This window comes from Artibeus jamaicensis, unplaced genomic scaffold (genome assembly GCF_021234435.1).
Source record: "Artibeus jamaicensis isolate MK-2021 breed Jamaican fruit bat unplaced genomic scaffold, CSHL_Jam_final scaffold_584, whole genome shotgun sequence".
NCBI classification, from domain to species: Eukaryota; Metazoa; Chordata; class Mammalia; order Chiroptera; family Phyllostomidae; genus Artibeus; species Artibeus jamaicensis.
The window spans coordinates 5959523-5972176 of record NW_026522048.1 but is presented as its reverse complement, the minus strand read 5'-3'; the positions used below and the strand labels follow the sequence as shown (position 1 = coordinate 5972176).

Genomic DNA, 12654 nt, shown 5'->3' with positions numbered 1-12654 from the left:
CTATCTGTCTATCTATCTACTATTAGTCTGTCCAGAAGGTATCCATCCATATAATATGAAAAATAGAGACATTTATTGAAGAAGATACAAGACACAAGAAACATTGTACATAGGACAATAACACCTCAGTCCCCTTCAAAGTAGGCACTTTGGGACCTCACACAGTTCTCCCAGTGACCACCAGCTGCCCCATCATATTTTCCTGAATCTCATTGATGGTCTGAAATCTCTTCCCTTTCAAAGGTGACTTTAGTTTTGGGAAAAGCCAGAAGTTGCAGGGCAGCAAATCTAGGTTGTATAGGTTAGGGGTGGGGGGTGAAGCACCTGGGTGACTTCACATTTTGCTCAAAACTCTGAATGAAATGTGGTTCATGATTTTTGCATTGTCATGATGAAGCTACCAATCACCAGCTGCCCATAGTTGTGGCCTTCTGAATCATCCAAATAGTTTCCACAGAGTAATGTGTAAGCTTAATGCAAATTATGATGCAGATTTGTTGCTCTACTCAGTTATTTTGAATGCAATGGCTATACAGTACATGTGCTTATTCAATGGCTCTACTACCCTCAATGACTAGTACAGTAAAGTCATCATTGTTTACATTTTTACATTGCAGTCTATTCTTTGTGGCTGCTGGGTAACATTGATGACATGCAAATTGTTCTTGTTATATTAACAATGGCTGGACTTTTCCTGGACAGGCCCTCCCCTCCCCTCCCCTCCCCTCCCTTCTCTCTCTCCCTCTCTCTCTCTCTCTCTCTCTCTCTGTATATATGTATATATATATATATATACACATATACGTATGTAAACATAGGGATACATATATTCTTTCAAATTAGTGTTTTGAGTTTCTTCAAATATATACGCAGAAATAGCAGCTGGGTCATAACATAGTTCCAGTTTTAAGTATTTGAGACTCCTCCATTCTGTTTTTCACAGTGTTTACACCGCTCTGCATTCTCACCAACAGTGTATAAGGGTTCCCTTTTTAAAACATTCTTGCTAACATATATTTGTTGACTTATTAACAATAGTCATTATGACAGGTGTGAGGTGATATTTCATTATGGTTTTAATCTGCCTTTTTCTGGTGGTTAGTGATGTTGAACATTTTTTCACATGTCTATTGACCATCCATATAGCCTCTTTAAAGAAATGTCTATTCAGATCCTTTGCCCATTTTTTAAATTGGATTTTTTATAAGATTTTATTTATTTATCTTTAGGGGGGAAGGAAAGGAGAGAGGGTAAGAAATATCAATGTATGGTTGCCTCTCGTGTGTCCCCTGCTGGAAACTAGTTTGCAACCCAGGCATGTGCCCTGACTGGGAATTGAACCGTGATCCTTTGGTTCTCAGGCCTGTACTCAGTTCTCTGAGCTACACCAGCCAGAGCTAAATTGGATTTTGTTTTTATGAGTTGTAGGAATGTTTATGAATTTTGGACATTATTCCCTTATTAGATGTATCATTGGTAAATATGTTTCCCCATTAAGTGGGATTTGTTCAAATTTTGTTGATGATTTCCTTTGCTGTGCAAAACTTTTTGTTTGTGGTTCATTTGTTTATTTTTTCTTGTGCTTCCCTTGCCAGAAGACATATATTAGAAAAAGATATTACTAAGTGTCTGAAATTTTACTTCCTATGTATTTTTAAAAATTTTTTGGTATTGAATCTTAAATTTAAGCCTTCAATCCATTTTGAGTTTATTCTTGTATTGGTATAAGAAGGTAGTCTAGTTTGATTCTTTTTTTGCCTGTATTTGTTCACTTTTCCAATCACCATTTATTGAACAGACTATTTTTACCCCATTATATGTTCTTGCCTCCTCTGTCAAATATTAATTTGACTAAAAAGGCATGGGTTTATTTCTGGGCTTTCTATTCTGTTCCATTGATTTGGATGTCTATTTTTATTCTAATACCATGCTATTTTGATTACTGTCACCTTACAGTATAGTTATATCAGGTGGTGTGATTCTTTCAACTTTGTTCTTTTTTCTTGAGTACTGTGGCTATCTGGGATTTTTTATGCTCCCATATAAATGGATTATTGGATTATTTGTTCTAGTTCTATGAAATATGATCTTAATAGGAATTGCATTGAATCTATAAATTGCTTTGGGTAGTATAGACATTTTAACAATGTTAATTCTTCCTATCCATCAGTATGATATATACTTCTATTTATTTGTATCTTCAGTTTCTTTAGTGTCATATTTTTCATCTCCTTGATTGTGTACAGGTTTTTCATCTCCTTGATTAAATTTATTCCTGGGTATTTCTGGATGCAATTGTAAATGAGTTTTTTTTTGTTTCCCTTTCTGATAGTTCATTATTGGTGCATAAAAATGAAACTGATTTCTGGATGTTTATTTTGTGTCCTGCTACTATACTGAATTAATTGATCAATTCTAGTACAATAGTTAGTTGGTGGAATCTTTAGGATTCTCTGTGTATAGTGTCACATTATCTGCAAATAATGACCATTTTACTTTTTCCTTCCCAATTTGGATGCCTTTTATTTTTTCTTCTTGTCTGATCACTGTGCCTAGGACTTCCAGTATCATGTTGAATAAGAGTAGTAACTGTGGGCATCTGTCTCTCATATCATCTTAACAGAAATGCATTTGGTTTTTCCGCATTGTGTATGATGTTAGCTGTGAATTTGTCATGTGATCTTTATTATGTTGAGATATGTGCCTTTAGTTCCTACTTTTCTGAGAGTTTTTATTATAAATGGGTGCTGGATTTTGACAAAAGCCTTTTCTGAATGTATTGATATTTCTTTTACTTTGCAATTTTATTAGCTCCTGGCTTCTATTGATTCTGTTAAAAATTCAGTGGTAAGTCTTATTTTTCTCTTTTTTGAAGATACTGTCTTCCCACTCCCACTTCCAGACTACATTTAAGGTTCATTTCCTGTTTTTGTTTTTCATGGTGAGTGTAATTTTCTCTGCTTGGAATGGGGGAAGTCAGATGACTTCTTCTTCTTCTTCTTCTTCTTCTTCTTCTTCTTCTTCTTCTTCTTTTTGACTTCTTGAGTCTGTGGTTGATGTCTTTCCTCAGTTTTGGAAATTGCTTAGACAGATTTATTTCAAATATTACATCTTTATTATCACTCTTCTATAAGGTAAAATGGCTCCAAAAATATGTTAGAATTTCACATCATTGACATGTGTCTCTCAGACTCTTTTAACAATCATTCTTTTTTTGCTTTTTCATTTGAATTTGGAAGTTTTCTACTGACCTATTTTATAGGCCACTAATGATCTCTCCTGAGTTATCTAAATTTTTTTCACCTATCAATTGAATTCTTAATTTTACTTATCCCAATTTTTAGTTTGGAACTTCTACTTGGTTATTTATTGTAAACTCCAGTTATTTGTTGATATTTTCTATCATTTTCTATGTATAATCTGAACATAGTAATATGGTAATTTTAAAGCTTTCTCAGTTAACTGAAACACCAGGATCACTTGTGGGTTTATTTTCATTGATTATCTCTTATATTTTGAGTCAGCCTTTTCTCTTTCTTAGCATTGAATTTTGGTTAAGTATCAAAATATATGTAAAAGTGTAAAGACTCTGGGAAATGTTTTCTTTCCTTAAAGAGGCTTTAATTTTATTCTGGCAGGCAGATACTATATAGGCAGAGATCCTTTTGAGGCTTATTTTCAAGCCTTGTTAGGGCTGATGTATTTCTGGTTTCTCTTAATGTTGAGTCAATGTGATGTCTCAACTGAAAGTGAAATGTTTACCAGGTTACCTTCACGTTTTTTTGTCTCTGAATTCTATTTCCTTTCAAGAAAGCATCAAGTAACAGACCAAATGTCTTTTTAGTTTCTTAGCATCCATTGCTGCCATTGCACTTTGATCTGGGTCGCCCTGCTACCCATGCACTGCTCTGAATTGGCAAAGGCACGAAGGAAAATTTTATGCATGACTGAGCTCACATTTCTGTGGTTCCCCACTCCTGGGGACCTCGGCCCTTCAGTTCTGTCTTGGCATCCCGGCACATCAACCTCTGTCTCTTCATCCCAGTGAAACTGCTACCAGCCAGCCTCAGGTTTCTGTTTGGCTTCTCTTTTCTGTTAATAGAATTGGAATTTCCCTGAAGGAAAATGGAGAGAAATACAGAGTTTACATCAGCAATTTACATCAGTATGCAACCCTACTCTCTGGGATCTTGTTTCTTTAACTTCTGACTGCTTTATTACTCTTGAGGTTTTTTTTTTTTAATTTGATATTTATAGATGTTTTCAAGAGGATCTTAATTCTAATCAAAGATAAAACAGAACAAAATATTTGTAAATGAATATTTCAAATCAATGATTATCTTAAATGTTTCAGGCATTGTTTTTACCACAGTAAACAAGAGAGATAAAATCCTGACCTTACAGAGTTTAAATTTAACCCAAGATGACAGACAGTGAATAAATAACTAACTATACAGCACACTATAAGATATTGAAAATTACTATAAAAATAAGAAAGGCTTAGGGATAGAGCATATAATCTGATTAGAAGGTCAGGGAAGGCCTGAATAAGATATAACATTATAATATAGATATGAAAATAAGGTAAAGGAATAGCTATAGGGTAATACTTCTCTGGGCGAAGTATAAGACAAGTATGGAAGTCTTGAAACAGGAACTTCCATGGTATATTAAAGTTATTGAAAATTAACAATAGGTAGAAATGATTAGTAATGGAAAAACAAACAAACAAAATATCCAAATGTTAGTCCACGTAGAGCCTAGGTTATAATGTCAACAACTTTGAATTTTATTTCAAATGTGATAGAATATTTTTATGGGATTTTAGTAAGGAAGTTAAAGGTTTTTGTTTTAAGTGGATGAATTTATTTGCAATGCCGAGATTATAGTTTAGTAAAGCTAAAAATTAAAGCCACGTACCAGTTAGGAAGGTATTTTTGCTTTGCCTTCCTTTGACATTTTTGACCCTTTTTTAATTGCTGCCACTTTATTTTTAAATTAATCTTACAACTTCAGATGGCATAACCAAATTGTCCCCATACTTTCTATTTCTTTATTTAACTTTTCTGTTTAGAAATATAAGACTTATTTAACCAGGACTTCCCTTTTATCACTTATTTAGGTAATAAAATAGTTGCTTTTGGATTAAGTCCATATTTCTCTTTTTAAAACTTATCACAGTGTCACATATAACATCTATTCGAACTTATTTTTTCCCTTCCAGCCAACAAAAATACTAAATGCTTACAATATGGCAGGCATCATACTTGGGGATGGGATAGGCATATAAACAGATATAACATGGACTGAAGCTTAGATGACATCAGAAATATATTTGGATATTTGCAGTATATTATAATTGCTGTTAAAAGATTTTTAAAAATTAATAAACTAGCCAGTATCAAAACATTTGTGTCAATCTGCCATGAAATTTTTGTATTAGTTTGTTACCTCTTTGAAATGGGATTGCATTTAACAAATAGTTAACCAAGGGGGCACTAATAACCAGGAGTCAATTTGCTTTAGTTTTATTGAGCATGGTTTACCATAATTTCTTAAGTACCAAAAGCTAGGAGAGCTATGAGCTTTTTATCCTGCATGCAGTCAGACGATTTAAGCTGCTACACATTCATGGGTGCTCGCAGAAGATATGAGATATTTATTACTTGTCATATCAGGCAGCAGGAGTTTCATGTTCATATCTATTAACCTTGGCCCCCAAGTTCTGCAGGGAGGAATCTGAAGAATTTCTTGCCTAGGAATCCTGAGCCTATGAAACTGCATCCCTTTATAAAGGGATGTTAGCCAACCTGCCCATCCTATGCTCCAGAGAATTTCATTATTATTATATCAAAAACCAAATTTTGACTTCTGGCTCAGAGGGAAACACTAAAAGACTATCTTCATCTTTCAAGGCTGGTAGCTATATTAACATCTTTGAGAAGAGAGTCCAGAACAAAAGCTACCATATAATGCGTATAACTATTAGAGGTCAGTGAAAATTGTCTCCAACAATATCTACCCTTTTTTCTACATGGCAGATTTCCCCATAAGTATGCACCCCAGTGGCTGCTCAGAATAATCTGAACAGAGGCTAGGACTAAAACCATTGCATTTAATTAAGATTAATAGCGCAGTAGTTTTACCCTTACATTTCAGAATTTACCTTCCAAGTAGACTTGAAACTTTAATCCAGGGACACCTGTAGTATTAGATATTACCGACTCCTTCTTGGCTCTTGGGGAAGAAGTTTAATGAAATCATGCCACCAAAAACAACCCAGGCCAGTGAGTTGTGGCTGACTGAAATACTTTCCAGGCCATAGTGCTATTTCCATAAACATTTGAAGATGATTGATGAACCAGACACCTTTCAAGTGGGATATGTCCGGTCCATGGCATGGTTGAGAATGGGGGTGGAGGAAACATTCAGAGATGGGAGGTGCAGGATTTGTGCTCTGTTCCTGCTCTCATGTCCCCTGTTGTCATGGTAGACTTCTCAGTAAACTTAAGGGAAATGACTATCAAATTCTGTTCCACAATCTCCTAGAAAGGTATGGCAGACCCAGAAATAAGTTAAATTAAAGGCTCTTACAGTTTGGGGGGAATTTTTCTTGTGGCTGAAGGCTTTGGGGGTAGTTCTGAAGGACAAAAGGCCATTAATGTCTCTTCCTTTCCTATACCTCTCAGAACCTAAGGTATTAGCTTCAGTGGTACCAAGAGGTTGTTCTCCATCCATCTCCTCAAAAAATTAGAGTGTTCCATTTCATTTAGCTACAACTTACCTTTTTTCTAATCATTCTCCACCCACACCTAGACCTTTTGTCTGGAAGGATAGGGAACAAGAGGAACAAGTGCATTTTAATAAACTTAACTATAAAACTTATTGTAAACCCCCTTTGGCCAGGCCTCACCATGAAATTATGTTAATTATGCTAGCCTGGGTCTTGCTATTGTAGAAAATAAATATATCTCTCAAGCAGGAATGATCAGGAAAGAATCCTGACTTGTCAAAATATGTCTGTATTACCTTCCATACATTTTTTTCTAATCATTACTTAGGAAGTAGCTGTAGCAGTTGATCACTTTCTGATCCCCAGTTAACTGATCAAATGACTTTATTTTGTGTGGAAAGAAGAAAGTGAGAGTTGTGGAGTCAGACTATTAGCTAGCTCATTGTTGAGTAACTGTTGTGATAAAATGCATAAAACTGTCAGGCTCTAGTGAAAAATTATGCAAAGTACTTTCAAGGAGCACAGTTTTAAGGCCAAAGTCAGCTGATAGACAATCCAAAAAGAGATAAACAATGGTGAGGTGTTGAAGGTGCAATGGGTATAATCAAGTTTTCAAGAGGAAGCAGAGGCAAGGATCCACAGAATGGGACCTCCTCTACCACAAAACAAATAGGTAAATTTTTCAGAAATCACGAGTATGGTGTGCATTGGTAGCCTCGCATCAGAAACAGAATATATATCTGGTATCCGTATTAGAAAGGCTGCATCCAAAACCACAGGGATGTCTCCAGGTGGAGGCCAGAGGTTCCAATTGGCCAAATCATCAGCCGCAGAGATTTGTATTATCTCCATTACTGAAGGAGTCCAATATGATGTTGGGCTCCCTTTTTTTGTGGTAAACGGGCTGAAGAAACTGGAGTTTTTCCTTGGTTACTGAAGAGACTGAGTGTTGTACATTTTCCACATGGACAAGTCCCAAGAAACTACTTGGTAAACAGGCCTCAGAATGTAAGCTCCAGAACTTTGTTCAGATTTATCAGCCAGCTCCTGAATGCAGTTATATGTGACAATACTTACCATAATCAGGGCCAATGAAGCTAAGGATTTTTAAATTGAGATATAATTTACATACAGCCAACAAGATATCATCTATACAGGGAAAGCTTTGGACATCACCAAGTAGAGGTGCTTACACTAAATCCATTGAATTGACCTAAAGGGCCCCACCCAAGAGACAACTTTAGCTCCTTCCTCCACTGTGAACCATGCCCAAACCCCATCATTTGAATCCATGTGTCCCAAACCCTGGGAGTCTGGGTAACGCTGAGTTAGTGCCTTGTAAGATAGGGTGAGACACTATCTCCTCTTCCCAGGCTGTTGGCTGTACACAGATCCTTAAAAAGATAGTCTGGGTGGGGAAAGCTGTCATAAAACATACAGAAATGTGGGAGACTCATGGAGAATTCTGTCTCAACATTAAGCATCTATTACATAATACTCATACTGGACTGCTGAAACAGCGATGAACAAGGACCATTTTCTTGGTCCTTGAGTCACAATGTATCACCCTTTTAAAAGAATTATTTTAGCAGAAGTTTTAATGAGCCTAGATCTCAATCTCCTATGTGGGGAATTTTAGTCATTTTTTGCATGAAATATATATAACAACATAATAGATATCTAAAATAAAAGGTGTGCTAGATCTGATGTGGTGTAGTCATGTATGTCTTGGCACTTTCATTTCATATCTTTTAAATTGTTAAGTAAGTTTTGGTTGATATTTATAGTTATCGACTTAATTTAATAGAATTTTTCTCTTTTACACATGCTCTTTAGAAGCCAAATATAAAGAACCAATAAAGTTATGAGTCCCTAAACCAGAGAAGATGAGGAAAACTAGCATATCATTAATAAAAAAATTAAAAAACAACCACTGTCAAATTTGGATTTGCTTTTTCGTCTCAAACCAAAGTCAAATTCAATAAGTGTGCAGAAATGATGTTTGAGAAGGAGGCAACCTGCATTAAGCGAGGCAACGTTCAGCTCTGGAGCCCATGTTTGATCCCTGTCTCAAATTACCTTTACAGAGTTTTGCCTCTTATAGTACATTGAGGGAAAAAAATTAAAAGAAAAAACAAAACCTAAGTTTATAGGTAAAGGAAAAGGCAAAGGACAGTGTATTTGGTTTAGTGAAAAGGAGCATCTATGGAATATGTAACAGTAACAATCCCCAACCATATGAGTAACTATGCTTTTCCAATGATGATGAAGGAGAGGGTTTAGAAAGTGGGATTTAGGATTCAGAATGAGCTAGGTTTCCAAACTGTAAGAATTTTGAGATGCTAGAAAAGTTATCAGAAAGTATCAAAAGAATTTTGGGAAGTTAGCAAGAATCAACTTGGGCAGAAGAGGGAAGTGGAGGGGCAGGCAGGGGGACCCCAAGGGGGTGGGATAATCAAGTGGGTCACGGCTTTTAGAACTTCTAGGCCCTGTTCAACTCCAACTGACCTACCAGTCCAGACGAGTCTGATCCTAGTGGGGTGCGTCAAATAAAAGGTGGACACTGGGTGGCATGAACAACTTTGCATATTAATATACAAATAAATATTGAGTTTTGCAGTTCCTCTTTCTGATAGCTTTATATTCTAGTCTCTCAAAGTTGGAGTATAAAATACTGATTTCTTCTGTGATGAAAGCCAAGTATATATAGCAGATTCTCAATTGTGACCATGCAGTTGCAGATTTATCTAAATTCAAGTTCATTTTTAATACATATTTGATAATAGTATTCTAGTAGCCAAAAATATTTCCAGATCCTCACTTATGAGTTAAAAAATATCTGAATAGAAGGCATTCTTAAGCAATAACTGGCATTTGTATAAATAGCCAGTGGTAAGCATGATATATTAATATACATTTTTAAAACAGTAGTATATTTACAGTATTGGCCAATTCCTCCTGACATTTTCACATTTTTTCCCTCAACATACTAGGTACTGCCAAAAATACTTTATATTAATAAGTTTGAACTCATATAAATCATTAGTCTTGGTAACATTATTTGGTTATGATTATATAATTATTAAAAGTTTCTTTAGCATTTTGTATTAATGCTTTATGCTTCTAAAAAATTTATTGAATAATATATGCTTTGATGTCTGGATTCTAAAAGAGGAAAAGGAGAAAAATAAGGACCTAGAAGGGCACCAACCCTGTAAGCCCCCTGGAAATCACTTCGTTGGTAGAGCAAGGGCTTACAACAATAGAGCATGTGCAACAACAAAGGCTTTTTGCACCTCTGTGATCAGAAGCCGCAATCAGCGATTAGGGCGTAGATCCCCAATATGTGGAGGACAGAGTTCTCATTGTCTGCCCTGACTCCTACAAGCTGTGCACAGGCTGCTCCACAAACACTTGAACAGCTGCCTGCCTAGAGGGTGGGGAGTGGAAGATAGATAGCTGCTACTGTGGTAAGAGCTGAAATTGACCAAAATTAACCTCAATTTGCCATCCAAATCTTCCCCTGGAAGTTACAAGCCTCCAGTAGACTCCAGAGTTTCAGAATAGCTGCATCAGACAGATTCTGCCACTGCAGTTGTCCAAGTTGGGAAACAGGTTCCTGGTGCTTCCTGCTCTGTTATCTTGATCATAGCTGATATGATTTAGCCCTCATTCTCTCCTGAGATAGATCTGGATTTTTCTTTATTTGTTATTCAAAAGAAGGAGTTAAAAAATCTGAGCTTGGAAACTTTTTACTTTGCATCAAGTAGCAGTATTAAGCCAGAAATAACGGGTATATAACTGCAATATATATAATCTCTGCCTAGAAAGATCTGGACAATGCACCTAACAACTAACTAGGGGTGTCCTCTTTTCATAGATATACAAAGAACATGAATTTGATTGTTTCCTAAGACCAAATGCAATGCAAATGGAAGTCTGTCATGGCACTGCTAGCCTGTAGTCAGGATGACTTAGTGTCTTCCCTTCCCAATGCTCAAGAACCAATGCAATTGTATAAATGGAAAATTTCATTTAAGTCTCCACAGAATATAGTCATTCTAGTTTTTAAATCATAAATATGTTTGATCATTTTAGACCCTTTTCAGAAACAAATTTACTGGTATTCCAGTAAATCATCCTTTTTCATACAGATTCAAAAAATACATTATAGAACCATGGATGTTTACTTTATATTGTATTAGATCATTCAAGCAAATAAAATTTAGGTAATTACATCTTAAATTAGAGATACTAACATAACTAGTAGAGTCCTGTTACGGAAAGATAAATTAAATTTGTAAATCACATAAATAAAGATGTTCTAAGATAAAGAGTGAAGGGATATGAAATGGGATTGTTGCAAAATTTAAATACATATTTTCATTCAAACATTTAAATTAAAGATATAATATCAGGAACCATGCTGCTTATAGTGCCATAAAATTATTTTGCCACCCATGCAGAAAATTTGTGAAGTTTTGTAAAAATATTTGGTAAATATATCTTATAGTGTTGATAGAAAAACTGATACTAATGTGATAAAATACTATACACTTTCAATAGTGAGGTTTAATGGAAGGTAATATAATTTACGTTATAAAGACCTAATAGATTATTTCCCTTAGTTACATCTAGAGTTGTCTTATAGATATCAAACAGTTAAATACTCTGAAAAGTCTGTACCTCTTATTTTTTGAGCACTGAATACTAGAGTTCTCACTTTATTCTACTGGGGATAAAAAATTCTTATCCCACTTTTTAAAATGGTTGCATTAAATAGATATATAACATCTTACAGTAGTAAGTAGCAAATGTTCCAATAAATAGAAATTCTGATATACTTTCTCAAATTTAGTAGCATGTAATACAATTTAAATACTCTTTGTAAAAGTTATGCAAACTAAATTGTGTACATTCATGTTATTATTTGTGCAGGCTGCCTTAGAGAAAGAATGGCTAGCTTTCGATTCCGCCTGCTTCCCTTCACAAACACAGCTTCTCCCAGACCGGCAGCATTGGCCAAAGGTAACATGTCATGGAAACTTCTTAGTGCTCCATCTGTGTTCGTTTCTTAAGGTTGTGCTATTTTGCAGTGATTAATAATACAATTTATTGACTTGAAAAACACAATTACTTTTAGAAGCCTCTGACTTCCTCCGCATCCCCAGATGTAATTATTCATCTAGCTTTTCTTTCATTTGCTCCTAATTTTTTTCTTTATTTTGGATTTCTTTCAACACTTTATTTCACAGTAGCAAAAAAAATGATACAGTTCAGCTGCATATTTGGCAGTAGACTAAAAATCACTAGTTGAAAGCACTTTAAAAATATAAAAATATGCATTAAGAGGGCAACAGCTGAAGATTCTCAGTCAGAGGTCAATGGACTGCAGTATCTGTTATTTATTTGATAATCTTTGAAGTTTTTGTTTCCTGAGATATTTTTAAGAACTCTGCAATTAATCATTTTGTATATGCAAACTATACCAAAAAGCATATTCTTCATCCTACAACAAAGGATATTTATATCTGTATTCCATAAATTTAATTTTATTATAATTTCAATTTTTATATGTTTCCCTTAGGAGACTACTTGCTCTATGCATGTGAAAATAATGCAATATAAATGCTAGAATTTTTCCATTTATTTTATATTTATGTACATTTTTTTCCTGATAAGTTCTCTGGAACCTTAAACTATGATGATACTTCATCTAATTTACCAACTCATCCAGCTCAAGCATGGCTATATGAGAAAGAAAATGAGAAAGAAAATTTGTTTTCATCGGAACACACGCAGTTTAATGACAGGTAAGTTGAATTCCTCTCTTAGAGGATTAACCCATGAATGACATTCTTATGAAGAATATTATACTATTATTTACAAAAGTAGGAAAATAATGAAAATAGGAGCAACTT

The 12654-nt window shown here is 34.9% G+C and overlaps 1 protein-coding gene across 1 annotated transcript in view; it reads left to right on the top strand.

The window, feature by feature from the left end:
• LRRIQ1 (leucine rich repeats and IQ motif containing 1) overlaps positions 1 to 12654 on the top strand; it is a 216455-nt gene that overhangs the window by 105842 nt on the left and 97959 nt on the right. Inside the window, exons 18-19 of the mRNA XM_037167657.2 lie at positions 11672 to 11761; positions 12416 to 12546. Of these exons, the coding sequence (XP_037023552.2) occupies positions 11672 to 11761; positions 12416 to 12546 (221 nt within the window). The remainder of the gene's footprint in view (positions 1 to 11671; positions 11762 to 12415; positions 12547 to 12654) is intronic.